The sequence below is a fragment of the Phacochoerus africanus genome, chromosome 10, assembly GCF_016906955.1.
Source record: "Phacochoerus africanus isolate WHEZ1 chromosome 10, ROS_Pafr_v1, whole genome shotgun sequence".
NCBI classification, from domain to species: domain Eukaryota; kingdom Metazoa; phylum Chordata; class Mammalia; order Artiodactyla; family Suidae; genus Phacochoerus; species Phacochoerus africanus.
Genome location: NC_062553.1, coordinates 14,729 through 33,495, shown reverse-complemented (window position 1 = coordinate 33,495; position 18,767 = coordinate 14,729). Strand labels below are relative to the sequence as shown.

At 48.3% G+C, this 18,767-nt stretch overlaps 1 protein-coding gene across 5 annotated transcripts in view; it reads right to left on the bottom strand.

Moving 5' to 3' along the window:
• The window catches only part of PIGG (phosphatidylinositol glycan anchor biosynthesis class G), a 36,820-nt gene that overhangs the window by 9,252 nt on the left and 8,801 nt on the right, over nt 1-18,767 (bottom strand). For 3 of the 5 annotated variants that reach the window (XM_047798070.1, XM_047798071.1, XM_047798072.1), the window contains exons 4-10: nt 18,287-18,475; nt 17,283-17,424; nt 12,337-12,549; nt 8,536-8,753; nt 7,994-8,275; nt 6,267-6,724; nt 3,802-3,993 (exon numbers count right to left, since the gene is read on the bottom strand). In XM_047798070.1, the coding sequence (XP_047654026.1) occupies nt 3,802-3,993; nt 6,267-6,724; nt 7,994-8,275; nt 8,536-8,753; nt 12,337-12,549; nt 17,283-17,424; nt 18,287-18,475 (1,694 nt within the window). Of the gene's footprint in view, nt 1-3,801; nt 3,994-6,266; nt 6,725-7,993; nt 8,276-8,535; nt 8,754-12,336; nt 12,550-13,036; nt 13,692-15,119; nt 15,445-17,282; nt 17,425-18,286; nt 18,476-18,767 lie in introns of those variants that run through there. The other 2 variants (XM_047798074.1, XM_047798073.1) reach the window with 2 other exon arrangements.

Sequence of the window (18,767 nt, the reverse complement as noted above, 5' to 3'; positions counted from 1 at the left end):
CAAAGAATTTCATCTTATAAAACACAAAGATTCCCAAAACATATTTTAGATCAATTTCAGAAGTCAAACATTTTATACTCACCAGAAAAGCTGATCATTTAAAGTAATGCTAAGTAAACAGAATTTTAAATGAAATAACCATCCCAACATTGTACTCGTGTTGAAAAATGGAGTTTTCCTATACCATATATTCTTAGGAAAAGGTGGATTTTTTTTCTTTTTATGATCACACCTGCAGCATATGGAGGTTCCCAGGCTGGGGTCAGGTCGGAGCTGCAGCTGCCAGCCTATGCCACAGTCACAACAATGCCAGATCCAAGCTGCATCTGTGACCTATGCTGCTGCCTGTGGCAATACCAGATCTTTAACCCACTGAGCAAGGCCAGGGATTGAATCCGCATCCTCATGGACACTATGTCAGGTTTCTAAACTGCTGAGCCACAACAGGAACTCTTTTATGAATTAAAAATTAAAAAAAATTTTTTTTTAGTATGACCCATTTAGTCTCAACACTGGAGCACCATCTACTTGCACGCCTGGCAGTGTGGAAACACCAGAGACTGGCATGAGGACTGCATGGGACCTAGGAGCTGAGGTCAAGTGCAACTCAGCTAAGCCGAGCTGACCCACAAGAGTTAAAGAGGGAGAAATCAGCAATGTCCAAGCATAACCAGAGGAGTTTCAAAAAAGAAGAGAGGCTGAGCTCTGTATCATGGAATATGCCAGGGCAGGCAGGATAGTGCGCAGGAGGGAGAGGGCCACTGGGTGCCTTTAATGGGGCTACCTCTTTTGTGTGGCCACACCAGTCTGCTGTGCCTGCACATCCAGAACCACTGAAACTTGGCCTTCCACTCCAGGCAGGCCTGGGCCTCAGAGTGGAGAAGAAGGTCAGGAGGTAAATGCAGAGGATTCTGGTTGTGTCTGATGGACAGCAGCAGGTGTGTGTGTGTGTGTGTGTGTGTGTGGGGCTTCTGAGAGGAGAGAAGCAGCTTTTTAGGGAGATCTAGAATTCGGGAGGCTCTAGAATCAGGGCAAATCTAGAACCAGGAGGGGTCTAGAATCAGAATGGACCTGGAACCAGGATGGATCTAGAATCAGGATAGATGGGAGCGGAGAACAGAAGCATTTTATAGGAAGAATGTGAACCAAACAGTGCAGGTGAATGAAGGGGTGTACTGGCCTCTATTTTGGACACCAACAGGTTACGTGCAGTTGTATCCATGAAAGGCAGGGAAGTGATCCAAGTCCTGAAGTGAGTGATGCTGAACTCAGGTGTATCCACGAGGGAAGAGGAATTTATTTATGTATCACGCTTTGAGATTTAAACAAACAGCCCTGTGCTGAACCTTTGCATGACATCCAGCCCTGACATGTGCCCAGAGTCTCAGACTCTGAAGTGAACAGCCTTCAAAGTGCCTCCCCACCTGTCCTCCTTGCCGCAAGTGAAGGTCTGCCACTTTGCTGTCACCTCAGCCAGGTCCTGGTATCACCTTGACTTTCTACACCAGCTGACAGGCGCTGTTTCCAGGTGTGCCCCTTGTGCCTCTTGGCCACTCACACAACCTGGCCATAAGCCTCTGAATTCACCTGGACATTTTAAAGAGGATGACATTTGCTTCTCTTTCTCTGATTAGAAAACATTAAGAGAAGAGTTAATACCTACCCTCTCAAATTATTCCAAAAAACTGCAGAGGAAGGAATGCTTCCAAACTCATACTATGAGGTCAGCATCATCCTGATTCCAAAACCAGGCAAATGTAACACACACACAAAAATCACAGGCCAAAATTAGTGATGAACATAGATAACAAATCCTCAAGAAAATATTAGCAAACCAAGTTCAACAATACATTAAAAGGATCATACACAGTGTTGAAGTGGGATTTATTCTGGGAATGCAAGGATGGTTCAGTATCTGCAAATCAATCAAAATGATACGGCACATTAACAAATTGAAGAATAAAAGCCATGTGATCATCTCAATAGATACGGAAAAAAGAGACGAAATTCAACATCCACTTATGATAAAAACTCTCCAGAAAGTGAGTATAGAGGAAATATACCTCAGTATAATAAAGGCCCGATATGTCAACATGCTAAGGTCATAGCTAACATCATACCTGATGGTGAAAAGCTGAAAAGATCAAGACAAGGATGTCCACTTGTATTCAACAGAGTATTAGCACTTCCAGCCACAGCAATCAGATAAGTAAAAGAAAGAAACCAACAGAAACCATCCAAGTCGGAAGAAGTAACACTGCCACTGTTTGCAGATGCCATGATGCTATAAGTAGAAAATCCTAAAGTCTCTACCAAAGCACTACTAGAGCTCATCAATGCATTCAGTAAAGGTGCAGGACACAAAATTAGCATACAGAAATCTGTTGCATTTTTATACACTAACATCAAACTATCATAAAGAGAAAATAAGAAAACCATCCCACTGACAACTGTGCCAGAAAGAATAAAATATCTAAGAATAAATCTAGCTAAGGAAGTAAAAAGTATAGGACACTGATGAAAGAAATTGAAGACAACACAAACCAAAGGAGACAATCACTGTGTTCCTGGATTGGAAGAAACAGTAGTGTTAAAATGATTATGCTACCCAAGGCAACCCACCCAAGAGTCAATGCAGTCCCTATCAAAATACGAATGGCATTTTCTTTCCACAGAGCTAGAACAAATAATTCTAAAATTTGTAGGAAAACACAAAAAACTTCAAATAGCCAGAAGAATCTTGAAAAAGAACAAAGCTGGAAGTACACAGTCCCTGCCTTTAAACCATACTACAAAACTACAGTATTCAAAACAGTATGGCACACACATGTGCACACATGCGTGCGCGCGAGCGCTCGCACACACACACACACACACACACACACACACACACACACACACACAGCAATGGAACAGGAGAGAATGCCCAGTTGAACCCATACTTAAATGGGCAATTCATGTACAACAAAGGAGGCAAAAATACACAATGAGGGAAAGATTGCCTCTTCAATAAATGGTGTTGGGAAAACTAGGCAGCTATATGCAAAAGAATCAAACTAGATGACTCTACGGATGAGCTGGATAATCAACCCACTGTATCACAGTGGGAACTCCCACTAGTACTTCTTGACAGAGCAAAACTGAATCCTTTAAGTTCTTTCTTTTTTTTTTAAAAGAACCCCTTACTATTTAATTATTTTTGGCTGCACATGTAGCCTGCAGAAATTCTTAGACCAGGGATTGAACCCAAGCTGCAGTAGTGACCCAAACCACTACACTGATGCTGGATCCTTAACCTGCTACACCACCAGGGAATTCCCTAAAAGAATCCCTTGTTAAAAACAAACCCTCAGTGACCTTATATCCAAGTTACCTGTCTCTTCTACCAAAAAACAAGATTAACAGAATTGGTTCACTGAGGTTTTGCCAGATAGCAACTTGACTAAATCACAATTCACAAAAATCAAACTCCAACGTTTTCAAGACTGCACTGCATTTTTTTTTTCTTTTTCTTTTTGGTGGCTCCAAGGCACATAGAGTTCCTGGGCCAGGTATCAGATTCAAGCTGCATTCAAGATCTATGATGCAGCTGTGGCAATGCCAGATCCTTAAGTCACTGTGCTGGGCTGGGGATGGAACCTGTGTCCCAGCACTGCAGAAATGCTGCCAATCCTGTTGCACCACAGCGAGAACTCCCGCCTGGAAAAAAAATTTTTTTTTTCAATTACATAAAACATTAGAACCAACCTAAAACCAAACGCTCATATTTGCCATGTTTTGTTTCAAAGTCAGTACACTTACTTTGAAATGTCTTTGTTATCTTGTTGCCATGGGAACAGCACATTGCCAAGGGCCACCCTGTAGCAATAGACGCCCAGCAGGCCAAACGCCATGGCTACTTTTGATGCCACAGAGCACCTTCTTTGAACCAACACAAAAGTCATGACGAGGGAAAGTGCGGCCAGAGCAGAGAGTTCAGCTTTATGATCAGGGCTGAAATTAAACATAAAAATTACTAATGCATATAACCAGGGATGTTATGGATCTACAGCGAGTGCCTTTCTAAGAACTGCACTAAAAGCACCAGGTTTTCCCGAAAAGCAAAAAAGAAAATTGTAGGTTACTTAAACTCAAGCAGAAGTTCCTAAAAATGGAACAAATAAAGGGCTGTTAGCCCGTACCGTCATCGCTCCTTCACAAGTGGTCCCCACCATCAGCTGTGCACTGGCCAGGGCAGCGAGAGGTTTCACACTGCCCACCAGCTCCCCTGGGGCCTCTTTCTGGGGCAGCCTTGATTTCCCAAGCACAGGTGAAGACGTTCTGGGCAAAATGCATAGTTGCCGGTGTGAACCCCACTCCCGGGCACCATCCCCTTCCATTCACTTGCCAGTGCAGAGGGACTCCCTCAGGAGTGTCTGTCCCTCCCAGGTGGGAAGACTTGGCGGAGAGCCTGGGCACACAGCTGTGACAGGCAGAGTCTGCCCCCCTCTCTGCCTGGCCCTTGCCTACCACCCCTTGCTACCTCGGTGAGCTCTGCACTGGGAAGACAGGGCTCTTCCCTGTTCTATTCACTGCAGCTCACACTCATGAAGCCCAAACACTAAAGAGCTGTTAAGTGGATGAGTGACTGTTCAGCCAAGGTGCACACACATGGAAAAACTACATGGAAAGACGCAGAGCAAAGGAAGCCCAGTGTCAAGGAGAGGGCCCTCGGACGGCAGGTGGTGATGGGGGCCACACTGGAGCCTCCGTTGTTGCTCTGTGAGCTGTATGCTCTATGCAAATCCTGGACTGTTAACTGTCCCAATGGAGAAGAGAGCATAGAGAAGATGATTTTGGGTGCCTTGAGAAGGCTTTGCCCTGGAGGAGGAATCAGCCGACACCGCAGCCTCCTCACACATTGACGGGGAGATCCCTTGATGGAAAGGAGGGGTGTGCCCTTGATGGAAAGGGGCTGGGGTCTAGTGTGCCAGAGGAGGGTCATGGCCACATCCTGGTGAGAGAGACAGAGCTGGTGGGGATGCCTCTGCATGCACGTTTGTGCATCTGGGGGTGCAATCAGCAGATCCTCCTTCAGAGTTTCAATTTCCCAGGAAAACAAGAAGTGAGGTCACTGTGCTGGCCCAGTGGTCTCATCCTCACACACTCTGGCTCTGGCTGTGACACTGGGCCAGGTGAATCAGCTCCCCTCTGCTTCCATGCCCTGAGCAGGGATGGGCCAGAGTCCTCTCTTTAGGGTTGCTGTGAAAATGAATGAGTGGACCCACAGCAGGCGCCCCAAAAATGCTACCTGTGGTTAGTGGTTACTGTGGTTGCCAAAGGTTTGCTAACATACTTAATACTTGGGAAAAACTTACCACAAGAATGATTTTTTCCAAAGGAATAAATACTTTACAGCCTTTGATGTCTAATTCTAGCTATCTTCCCAAAGGACTGCGCCAGTATGTGGTCCCAGACCCTCCAGTGCCCAACAAGACAGGGCTTTAGCTCCTCCTCTAGTTTCTCTACCTCATTAGATAGAACACCGTGCACTGTCATTTAACTGAAGTTCCCAATGACTAGCAGGAGTGAATTCCACCTTTATTTAGGAATGTGTGTTACCTTCCTGAGACCCCCTTCCTACTGATGGCTCTTACAGAAAGAAGTTCTTCCCAGCAACCTGACAGCAATCTTTGTTTGTCACTCTTGGAAATACTTTTCGTTTCACTGTTTTCTTACTCTAGTTTTCTAAACCTTCACTGAGTAAAATTTATGATGTAGCCAAATCTTGGTCTTTCCTTTCCCAGTTTCTTCTCCTTACTTATTTTTGGCCTTTTTAGGGTTGCACCTGTGGCATACGGAAGTTTCCAGGCTAGGAGTCATATCTGACCTGCAGCTGCCAGCCCACACCACAGCCACAGCAACACCAGATCCGAGCTGCATCTGTGGTCTACACCACAGCTCACGGCAATGCTGGACCCTTAACCCACTGAGTGAGGCAGGGATCGAACCTGTGTCCTCATGGATACTACTCAGATTCATTTTCGCTGAGCCATCATGGGAACTCTGCAGTGATCATTTTAAAACTTACAGGTTTTCCAACGTGAACATACAGTGACTCACCAACAAAAAACCAAACTATCAGGCTAGCCTCGAAAAAATTCACTCTCAATATCAATTCATGGGTTACTCTTCTATTTCTTCAGATCTCAAATACCACTTCTAACCTGAATATGAAAAATAGGCCTGTGGAGGGTCTGGCCAGAGGCCATGGCTCACGCTCTCACCTGGTGAGCCAGTGCCCCAGGTCTGGCCGGTGGGCCCACTGCACGCCTGTCTGGTTCAGGGACCGCAGCAGCCGGCAGCAGGTCAGAATCACCCATGGGCTCGCCAGCACCATCCACCTCTCGTGGTCTCTGAGCGCTTCCAGGGGAGAGGGCCCTGTGGACACTTCGTCGATCTCCAGCATGTCCCAGTCCGTGCCCCTACCCCGTGGGGCCTGGGTGGCCCGGTCAAACTCCTCTTCTGCGTGCAGACAACGCTTAGGCGCACTACTGTCTCCCAGAAAGCAGTTTCTGTACATCTCGTGGCACAGAGCTAGACACAGTGTGTTAACAAGGAAGTACCATGTCTGGTGCTCCTCTTCGATGAAACTGCTTGCACCCAGACTTAACACGTGGCCCAGGGTCCCCAATAAAATAAGAAGATCTAACTCCGACCACCTGGAGCTGGAATGAGCTGGATTCTATTAAAAAAAAAAAAAAAAGGGAAAACAGATTTTGTAGGGAAAAGGGTAAAAACCTGAAAAAGGCATCTACCCTGCGGTATGAACTTAAGGCTCTTGCCTACAGAGCATAACCTGCTGCTCCTCATGCCCAGACCACCCCGCCCTGCTTGGCGGGACTGCCTGTCCTCCTGGGGCACCACCGGAGGGATGTGGAAACAGCAGGGCAGTCCTCCCCCAGACTGCAAGTCTTAAGCTGAGTGACAACGAGACAACATGTCTCAGCCCAAAGAGTCCTGGTGGTACTGGACAGAGCTCCAGTAGTCAGAGAGCTTACCAGCCAGTGCCTGAGCTCACCTCTCCGTGCACCCTCGTCCTTGCCCCTCAGAGCCAGTTCCTGCTACTTGAAAGCAAAGAACACCAAGGATATATTCCACCAAGCTAGATATATAATTTTTCTGAATTTTCCAGAAATCCAGAGAGTTTCCATAATGGTCCATTTTATTAAAAAGACAAAGTTGGCACTGCAGTACTAGCCCTTAAACATACTAACCTAAGGCATGAAAAGTAAAGGCGAGGATTCATGGCTGTCATCCAATAACTACTGGATTAACTGTGTGCTGCTAGTATACAACAGAGAGATTCTGTGAACCTGCCCAGGCCCTGGAGAATCCAGCAGCTCTAGGAAAGCCCATGCTCCAGCAGGGAAAGGACGTGAGGTCAATGACAACCCGTGAGTCCCTCAGCCACGGGCACGGGGAGGGTGGGGCATGCCTGTGGCCTCTGTGACAGGAGCTGCAATGGGGGCCCTGGAGTCACTGCCCTGGGTCCCTTGGGCTCTGGGCATTGGACCGCCTGGGTGCTGCCCTGCCACCAAGGCCAGCTAAAGAAGGAAGGTGTCAGAGGCCAAAGGCTATAAGAATGCTAAGGGTAAATCTCAGTCTAGAAAAGAAACCTGCATTTTATGAGGCAGAGTGAGGATGGGGTCTGAGTCTCCTCTTGACCTCCCGTCAGCCAGCTGCCCGCTCTTCTGTGCCAGCAGCTCTGTACAGTCCCCTGAACGGTCCCCGGACCCTGTCTTTCCAAGAAGGGAGGCACCAGACCTGATGGCACGAGTCTAAAGTCAGGATGCTCAGAGGTCTGGGAGACCCAATGCTGTGAACATGACCTGATGGCCCCTTTCTTCAGCTCCTGCCAGCACTGTGCCCACCACACACCAGGGGTTCAACCAACATCTCATCAACTGAAATAACAGGAAGACAGTGCTGTGTTTCCAGGAAGCAGCCTTACCTTACTCGGAAGCTTTCCACTGGCCAACACCTTGGTGACAGCAGATATGACTGCACAGAGCAGGGCAGAAATCAGCACCATGACTCCTCCTGCTGTCAGCCACGAGAGGCTGCACAGATAGCACGAGCTGTCCACGGAGGTGCACACGATGACATGGAGTGCCGACAGGACCAGGAGCACCAGGTAAAAGAGCAAAGAAAACATAGGCGACAGCAAGGGGACTTCCAGCTCAGCCTCGCTGCTCAGCGCATGGGGGACACTGAGCAGCAGCAGGGCAAGAACCTGCAACGGGAAGACAACATCACTGTCCTCAACCTCTGGGCTGGGGGGCGCCTATGCAGGAAGAGCCCCTCTCTTGACCTCACATCAGCCATTCAAATGTCAGAAACAGAAAAGAAAGCAAGCCCGAGAAACACTATTTCTGATGAACTGCCAAGAATGTGTGCCCGAGTGACATGGGGTGGAACCGTGGGACACAGATACTGTCCACCCATTAAACTCAGTTTAGCGGCAGAGCCATGACTCTGCACAAGGACCCGTACCTCCAGGACTACAACCGTCCCCACCACCATGGAGTAGACGTCGTACTGGGCCGTTTGTCTGCTCAGGGACAGGCTCAGCATCCTCAGCGCGTCCAAGTACTGCCTGCGGACCTTGGTTCCCAGGTTGAAAAGGACTTCTGAGTTATTTTCTTCCAAGTACAGTCTGATCCAGTTCCCATGCAACCTTTCTGACACTTTAAATTGCTCAAAGCCGGGCTCTGACAAGAAGAAAAGGCGACATATGCATATCATGGACACGCATGCACATATACGATCTCAAAGTATTCAGTCATTCCTGGCATGAAAGCTTGGCACCTGTGATGACAAACTCCCCCGGGCGGGGAAAGGGCCAGGAGCAACATGGTCAATAAAACGGCAGCAGGTGACAATGCTGGTCCATCCCTGATGGCCAGCCAGCTGTGGCCCTCAGCGCTCACTGCACAACTTGGACAGAAGCATCTACCTGCCACTCGGCCCCTCTTCTCTGCCTCCCCCTCGCCTCCTCTCACCCCTCGCCTGCTCTACTCCTCCTCCTCCTCGATGTGCAATATTAAAACACTCCAGAAATGTACTGCATTATTGAAAGGGCCTCAGTTTTAGAAAATCTTTCCAACCCTCCTGCCCTATGTGAGGACTGGGCAGGCAGTGGCCAGACACATGCTCTGCTGCTTCCACTTCCCAGAGGCAGGCTGGTCCCTCTTGCCTTCCGCGATCTGCTCACCTCTCCCCTGCTTCCCCTCTCTGGGAAGGGACTGCGGTCTTGAGGCCCTCCTGCCACAACCTGAGCTGGGTTTCCAATGCATAAAGCCGGCAAAGCTGGGCTATGCAACAGCTCGTGGACAGAGGCCAGCCCTGGTTGCATGCTGCCCACAGTCAGGGGGCTGCCTTTCTTCCTTTCAGGGTTGGACCAGACTCGCCTGTGACTCAGCTGGTTGACAGAGCAAGAACTTCCTTTCTGAGAATCCCTGGTACTTAATGTGCTTTTCCAACTTCCAGCAGAGCCATTCCTAATGGTCTGGGCCATGCCTTTTAGGGCCTCCCCAACCCCACCAGCAGTGCACCCACTCAGTCTTCCCCAGTCACAGCCTGCATCCTTGTGGTACAACTTGAGAGTGGATCCTAATGTCTGCAGCCACCACTGCTGCTGCAACCAGCTGACCTGGACCAAATGCTAATAGTGGGCACGACCCTCAGCCCCTCAAGTGGTCCTCTCCCCAGGAACTGTGGGACTGGGATGATTATCGCACCCATTCCACAGAGTGGGCGACTCCGACCCCAGACGTGGGCTGGCCGCTGAGAGCTGGGGGCTGAGTCTGGATCCAAGTTGGTAGCCATACTTGCTTTACTGCATCACCCCAAAGCCACAGACATCGGTGCACCTGTGCCTGACCCCTCCAACTAGAGTCACAGAGATGTGGGGGCACCTGTGTCTGCATCCAAACAAAAAGGTACTGAGCACTGACTCCACGCTATGTGCAAACAGATATAGGTCCTGCCCCTGTGGGCTTGTGATACAGCAGGGTTCCCACACATGCATATACTCACCAATTGTGAGAAGAAAAGTGGAGGGACTAAGGAGAGATTTCTGCTAATGGACAGGGAACTGACTTAAGACGGGTTGGATGTGGAGGTCAAGGGAGCTTTGACACTGAAGCTAAATTGTAAAGGATGCCCAGGAACTCCACCAAGGGAACACATAGAAGAGCATCCAGTCAACAAAACAGCACTTGCAGAAGTCGTGAGGAGAGAAAAGCCTGTCCCACTATGACTGCAAGACCGTGAGATGAGTGAGTTTCATCAGACTGGGCTGGTCTCACAGCAGGCTTTGAAACCTATTTCACGTCAGGCGTGTGCCCAGCTTCGTTTCTGGAAATGCCATCACCGAAGGTACAGACCATGGGCATCCTAGGCGTGTGAGGCCCGAGGGTGCTTCTTCATTCCAGGGACTGGCCTCTGTTCAATTTCCAGGCTCATCGCAGCCTCATCCACTTTGGTGCTCAATTTCCCCTACCCCACTATTCCTGAAATAAGCAAATGGCCCTATTTTCTGGTTTTTGTTTTTTTAATTTGTCGGTATAGGAGAAAGGACACACACTACCAGGAAGTCTGAAGAAGGTACCAAGCTCCTAAGCTGTTCGTCTCGGGTTTAGACTGAAATGTGCACTGAGCCTGGGCCTCACCTTGACAGAGCTGCTCATCAGGCCATCTCATATTCTAAGAACAGAAGTCTCCCAAGTCCTCCTGCCATTCAGGACACCTGGTTCCCAACCACTCCCTGCGCGCAGGGTGTGTCTTCCACAAGCAACTCAAAGTCGCTTTACACCTTGATGCAAACTCATGGGTAGGCTTTCGCGCCATTTGGGAGAACCCACTGCAAGTAGGAAAACCTGCCACCATCCCATCCAACACTCCTTTAACCCAGGAGGTGACCTCTGCATTTCCAAACAAGGCCCAGCCACAGGGTCAAACACTAGCCTTTAGGTACCGGATGTGTCAGAGTAAACTGACTGGAAGGATGGTTCTGGGGAGCTGTGCCTCCTGTTCTGTGTCATTCCTACCAGGACAGAAGCACCCCCTAATTTCTCTCAGCTTAAAAACAAGACCCCATACTTTGTCCTGGCCCCTCACCCACGTCAGACGACAGCCCACTTCCCTGCCCCGGTCAGAGCCTCCAGGTCTGCTGCCTCCAGGGCCTTGCCTGCACCTAGGCCAGCCAGGCTTTCTCCCAGCGCTCCACGTGCACCACTTTGTTAGCAAAGTCACTGAGCCCCTCACCTGCCAAATGAATGGTCAAGTCTCAACTCATTGTAGTTTTACCCTGAGCGGTATTCAGCGCATCTGCTCACTCCCTCCTTCCTGAAATTCTTTCTTGGCTTCTTGACACCAGTTCCGCCCCCGCCCCTGCAACACATACACAAGCACTCTGCCTTGCAAACCTGCTCTTCCCCACCTCAGTAATGGTCACTGTACCCTTTCACTGTTAAGCTGAAAAGCCCAAGTTGTTCCTCACGCCTGCGGTAGGCTTCACCTCACATCTTGCACTGCAACAAATCCTGCTTGCAGTAACTTCAACTTATATGCAGAATTCAACCATCTGTCCTGGATTCCCTGCCTCGGCCCTCACTCCTTCCCCTCCCACGTGAGTTCTGCACCAGCCTCCTGACTTTCCTACAGCACAGTGCAGAGCCCTCCACACAGGTGCCTGAGAGAATCTCTGAAAATGCAAGTGGAAGGTTTCAGGCTCCACACGGAACCTGCAGTAGCGCCCCACTTACTCAGAATGGAAGTGAGAACCCCTTCAATGCCTAGAAGGCCCCCACCCCTCAGGGCCCCTGTTCACGCCCAACGGTGCAGGTACTTGCCCACAAGACCCTGTGGCTGCTACAACGCTCCCTCCCTCACATTCATTCCTGCCTTCGTCCACTTGCACCCCACCCGTCCCAGTTTAGCCGTTTCCTAAGGCACTCATCACCACCTCACATCTACCACCACTTCCTTCTTCCTCCGGATGATGAGCTCCATGGGGGCAGAGCTCTTCTACTGCTGTGTCCCTAGTGCTTTCCACAGCCCCCAGCCAAACAGGAACTTAGTGAACAAATTCATCTACTGAAGGAATACATTTATGAAAGAATTTGATTTAGATGGTGGCATCTGTGGGTGCTGCTAGTGGTAACATCAGGGTTTTAATAAAAAGGAACACGCAAAGACTGCTGCAGTCCACACCATGGCAACATCAGGAAGACCCCCGGCACTGTGGAAACATACAGTGTAACAGATCTCAGCAACAAGTCACTGGCTTACCTTTTTTATAGGACGGAACATTCTCCTGCAGTAGTTTGCTAAGCTGTACTGTATTTAAATGTAAAAATCTCAGTTGTTCCCTCATTGGTTTTCCTTCTACAACTGGGAATAAAAGACTGCCTATGCTGCTCTTTGGAATCGGCAGACCAAGCCCAACTGACAGTGTTGCGGCCAAATCCGTCTGTTGAACGTGCTTTGGAGGTCTGATGTCACCTAGAAAAAAGAAGGCAGTTTAGGTGACAGGCTCTGGGACATGTCTGATGGTGATCACTCTTGAACTTGACCTTCTACAAGTAATGTAACTCTAATCACCCATCTCTTCAATTGGTTTCAAGTAAATTCAGGCATAAATCACTTCATTGGCTTTTATATCAATAAATTTAATGAACACTCATCTACGTGGAGCATGGTGCATTCCCTAAAGCAGCACCCAACACATGCAAGAAACTCATCACTGCATGGGTTTTGGTGTGTGGAGTGGACGCCAAGGGATGTTCATGTTGGTGAAGTCAACAGTCACCCCCCTAAATAGTGGCTTAAGCATCTGGCATTGCCGTGAGCTGTGGTGTGGTTGCAGGTGTGGCTGAGCTGTGGTGTATGCCAGCAGCTGCAGCTCCAATTGGACCCCTAGCCTGGGAACCTCCACATGCCGCAGGGGCGGCCCCCTCTCAAAAAAGACAAAAACAAACAAAAACCCCACCTCAAAATGCTTTTGGCTGTGACATGAGTGGCAATGCTGGTCTGGTTGTGCTGAGACTACTGAGGGCCTTATATGATACTCTGTCACACTCCAGTGTAGTGACAACCAGGATTCTATGCTCAGAGAAAGACGGTACAGGTCAAAGATCTAAGAAGTTAATCTTACAGTAGTGAATATGAACTGCAAGTCTCAACGCAAACCCCAAATCAACTGTGTTTTAAAAAGATTTCCTCACATTTCCATAAATGATGACCAAGCCAGTTTCCATGAGTACTGCTAGCTCTAAGATGGTGGTCCTCAAAGACCCCTTTCCACTGGAGAAGCAGCTGATTCCAGGCCCAGGCAAGGGACTATGCATGAGAGGCTGGAACATGCTCCAGGCCAGATAGCAACAGAGCTCTCAGATACAAAGGCCTCTGGGACCTGAAGGTCAGAAGGGCTCAGGAGGTCATCGGAAGATGCTTAATTACACACACATTAAGTGTGTATAAACCTCACAGACATATTGCAATAACGATGTTGAGAGACAAAGACAGAGAGAAGGAAATCTAATTAGATTTATGGCTGATTTCTCTACAGAAACTGCGGAGGCCAGAAAGCAGTAGCATATATACAAAGTGCTGAAAGAAAAAGACCAGTCAACCAAGAATCCTATATCTGGCAAAACTATCTTTCAAAAAAATCAAGGTAAAATGAAGACATTCCCAGATTAAAAAAGTAACAAAGGTCATCCATTGCTAGCAAACCTGCCTTACAAGAAATACTAAAGGAAGTTCTTCAGGCTGAAAGCAAGTGACTTCAGTTGGTAATCTGGATTTGCTACCAAAAAAAAAAAAAAAAAGCTAAGAGTATCAGCAAAGGAAATTATGTAATTATAAAAGCAGAGGCACATTCAAAACAATCATATAAAACTAACATATGTATATGTTATATTGTCTGTCAGCCTATAGAAATGGAATGTATCTGACAATCACACCACAGGTGAGCAGAGACTGTACTGGAGAAAGCAAAGGACACCAAAAGAAAACATACGTCCACACAGAACACTTGTTCCTAAATCAACAGCATCAATCGTAATAGTCAAAAAGTGGAAACCACCCAAATATCCATCAACCGACAGATGGATAAACAAATGTGGTACAGCCGTACAGTGGAATATTATTTAGCAACAGAAAGGAATGAATGGACACTTGCTATAATGGAAATAAACCTTGAAAACATTATCCTAATGAAAGAAGATGGTCACACAAGACCATTTATTATAGGGCTCTATTTGTAGGGAATGTCCAGAAGAGGCAACTCTGTAAAGACAGAAAGATTAATGGATGCCAGTGGTTGGGGGTGGAGCTGTTACTGGGTTGGGGGAAGTGGGAATGACTGCTGAAAAGGTAATATGTCCCACAATTGATAGTGACAGTGGCTGACCACTATTGAATGAACTAAGAGGTGTGGAGTCCTGGCTGAAAAAACGAGGAGGATAAGACCGAATCCAACCCCTCTTTGGGCCACGCAGCAACATGAGGACACTCCCAGGCCAGGGATCGAACCTGTGTCACAGCAGCAACCCAAGCCGCTGCAGTGACAATGCTGGGTGGTTTCCTAATGCACCGAGCCACAGAGGAACTCCGAAATGTAACTATTCCTTTTTCTTTCTTTCTTTTTTTCTTTTTTTGTCTTTTTAGGGCTGCATCCACGGCATACGGAAGTTCCCAGCCTAGGGGTTGAATCAGAGCTACAGCTGCCGGCCCACACCACAGTCATAGCAACTTAGGATGCAAGCCCGTCTGTGACCTACACCACAGCCCATGGCAACACTGGATGGATACTAGTCGGATTCGTTACCACTAAGCTACAACAGGAACTCTGAATATAACTATTTTTAAAGCAAACAAACAAACAAAATGAAGAACTCAGACCCACTGTTAGCACTAAGGTCAGCCCTCTGAGCAGCCGCTTTGGCCCTCCCTACTTTGAAGATGCGTCAGGGCTCTCAGGGAGGAGACTCTTAAATACCCATCTGAGCCACAAAACATCAGCACTGTGGTTAAAAAATAACCCTAATATTCCTGTTATGGAAACACACCAACTTGGTGGTCTCTTTTCCTCCCCTGACTACAAGCTCCTGAGGTGAAGGCTGGAGTGCCAGCGCCGTGCCTGGCCTCCGCGGGTGCTCGGTACACCTCTGCTGGATGGGTGGACGGATGGATAGAAAGGGTGTTTCTGGCACGGGGCTTTCACTCAGGTAGATGAGCCCCGTGAGACCCTGCTTTGGGTATGCAGAATGGGAAAGCTGGGTGTAGGAGGCCTATGTTCCGGTGGGAAGGCAGGCTCCAGCCAGGCACCCCGGAAAGGCTCAGGTTCCAAGAACTCTGTCCCTTAGAAGGTCAGACATCCAAGAGGAGGAAGTGCTGTAAAAAGACAAAAGGAAATAGGGGGAGATTTTCCTGCAACCAATCCCTGCTCAATTGGATGATTCATTCATTCAACAAATACTTTCAGCACCCATCAAATACCAGGCAAGGTTGAGGCCCAAAGCATATAGTGATGAATGAAACAGACTTGGCCCTGCCCAATTCTATCTCATAGTGAGGAGGCAGGCAGACAAGAATCACACAGTTCATTCTGTAATGACAAGCCATGCTAAAGATGACGGGAGAATGGAAGTGGCAGCTGGGAGAACGAGGGACCACGGGAGGGAAGGTAGGTCAGCTTTGTGGGCGAGACCAAGGATGAGTGTGCGAGCAGGCTGCGGGGCTGAGGACGACAGGGTGGGGGCATGTGAGGAAGTGCTCATCACCTGGAGGACCTGAGGGGGGACCGGAACAGGACGAGTAATGGGCAAGGTGGTTCAAGACAATGGGAGACAGGCAAGAAGCCTCAGGTAGGATTTTACTTCATCCGAGGTTCAGCTACTGAAAGGTTAGATATGCAGGGATGCCTGGGGACAGTCTGGCACGTGCGACGAGCAGGGAGAAGGGTGATCAAGGCAGACACCCAGGTTTCCGACTTGAAGAATCATGTGAATGGTGCCATTTGTTGACAGAAAAATAGGGAGGGCAGACTGCAGATGAAGTTGTCATATTTGCTCTATCTGTGGGAAATCCAAGTGGAGCAGCCAGTCTGGAGGGTGGAAAAGAGGAGGCAGCGGGAGGGGTAAATCTGTCAGGTGTGAGCCCATTTATGGCATTCAAGTGGAAGTGGATAAGATCATCTCAGAAGTAGATAAGAACACACAATGAAAGAGAGGCATCTGGCAAAAAGGCCAGGGCAAGGAATTCCCGTCGTGGCTCAGTGGTTAATGAATCCGACTAGGAAACATGAGGTTGCAGGTTCGATCCCTGGCCTTGCTCAGTGGGTTAAGGATCTGGTGTTGCCGTGAGCTGTGGTGTAGGTCACAGATGCGGCTGGGATTCCATGCTGCTGTGGCTCTGGCGGAGGCCGGCGGCTACAGCTCCGAATTGACCCCTAGCCTGGGAACCTCCATATGCCGTGGGAGCAGCCCTAGAAAAGGCAAAAAGACAAAAAAAAAAAAAAAAAAAAAGGCCAGGGCAAGGAAACTAAATCAGCAAAGGTGACTAGACAGCAAAGGGAGAGGCAGGAGGAAAACCAGCCACATGGGAGGTTCCAGGACTAGGAGTCAGCAGTGAGAAACGACCCCAAAAGAGAAGCCAGAGTATCCAATGGGGAAACAGCCAGTGAGCCAACAGCCTGAGTGTTGGAAAGGGAGGAGGCGGAGCTGAGCAGAGGCCTATGCTGGTTGGAGGGGCGCGTGTGCCTGGATGCAGAGCTGTGGTGAGTCTCAGGGTTGACAGGTGGGCCCCCACATAGTCCTACTCTGACTGGTCCTATGCCTCTGTTGACACTGATATTCAAGATACAATCTCAAATAATGGACGCTTTCTAAAAAGTTTAAATTTTCATGTTTTTCTCAATTCACACATGCAGCTCAGATGTCTCTAAGCCACCAGCAGTTTTTATTAACAGTTCTAGAGATCCAGGCAGTGACATCCATACCACAAAATCTCCATAAAACATTTGTAAATGAAGAATCAGTGCAAGAAATGGAAACTTCAAGTCCTGACTAGCCCTTGCCTGCCCCCAGTAATTTTTTTTTGGCCCCCATTAATTCTTATTCTTACATTGCTCAAACTTAGCTTCCAAAAGATGATTCTTAAAATTAAAATCCGACTATAGAAAACAGAGTATTAAAATAGTTTTAAAGTATCAAACATTCCGAAATTCTCACCAGGTTTCCTTTCGAATGCAGAACTGATTAAGACCAGAGCAGTGTTTACTTCCTCTATGGAAGAGGCCCCGTGACCTCCAGCTTTAGACATGCCATGATCACCGCAAAGAACCAGCAAATTGGGGAACAAGGTCTCCCTCTCCTATAAGGCAAAGGGAAACATTTCAGGTGTGCCCCGACTGAGAACATGTGATCTTGTTAGGAAAACAATTTCAGATTTTGGCTTTACTTTGTAAATAGGAGCTCGTCAAAATGAGTTCCTATGAGCTTACAGTCAGATCAAAGGGTCAAGGGTCAAGGAATGTCATAAATAAAACAAATGGAATCAAGTGAGATGACAGAGCACGGAAGGGGTGGGTTTAGATGTCTCAGGGCAGAGGATCTGAATTCGGTTTCTGTCTCTGCCATTCCAAGATATGGGAGCCCGGGCACATTACTCTTCATGCCCTAGTTTCCTTATCTGTCAAAGAGAGCTGCCGCTGGGCATACCTGGCAGGCTCCATCTTGTCCTTGCTGCCTGTTCACCTGGAATGCACCTTCACACGTTGGTGCATCAGCACCCCACCCCCTTCAAGGCTCTGCTCACATCTCGAACGTCCTCAAGGACAAGTGTGTGGACCATAGTTTGAAATGATGGCCTTTCTCTCAGGTGTTGTGCCCTCCTCCTGTCCTGTGTTTTGCTATGGCACCCATCACTGTCTAGAATACCTTATGTACTCACTGATTATGCTTCCTGCTTTTCTCTCCTGGCTAGAGGCCAAGCTCCACAAATGTCCAAATAGGAACAGTGTCAGAGAAGGCATCCAGGAAACAGAAGCTGGAGACAATAAACTCTGCAGGGCTGCTGGCACACGGCACATGCTCTGTAGGTGAAGGGTGCCTGGGTGATCGCAGGTGCGAGGTTCACACAGGGTCATTTGATTTCTCTTTAGCAGCTTTATATCTTCTAGGCAGCACTGGCGCCTTGGGACTGTAGGCCCACAAGGCACCTCGGCACGACTCACCTCTGACAGCAGCGAGGTGTGGATCTTCATCACGATGCCATCCATCTCACTGAGCTTGCGCCCGATCAGGGGGCTGTGGGGCCCCGAAATGTGGCCAATGTGGTCCAGCCCAAGGTAGTGGAGAATCAACACATCCCAATCCCGCCTTTTTAGTACTCTATCCAAGTGCCGTGTGACATTATCATCCACCTTTAAGGGGAAAAAAGTACAGATGAGTAGCTCCCCTCATTTCCCATGACATTCACTCTCCAAGGAAAAGTGATATGCTCATTGGAAAATCTAGCAGTTTCTTTTCGATAACAGGACTAATGGGAGTTTGAAAAGACTGCAAAAACAAAACCACCAAAATAACAACTGTCATGAAAAAACATCTGCATTAGATTAAGCTTTCACTAATACTGTTTTTATGTCTTTAAGTTACGGATAGAGCATATTAGAATCTAAATGAACAATGGTGATTCTGACAAAACAGCTCTGCAGG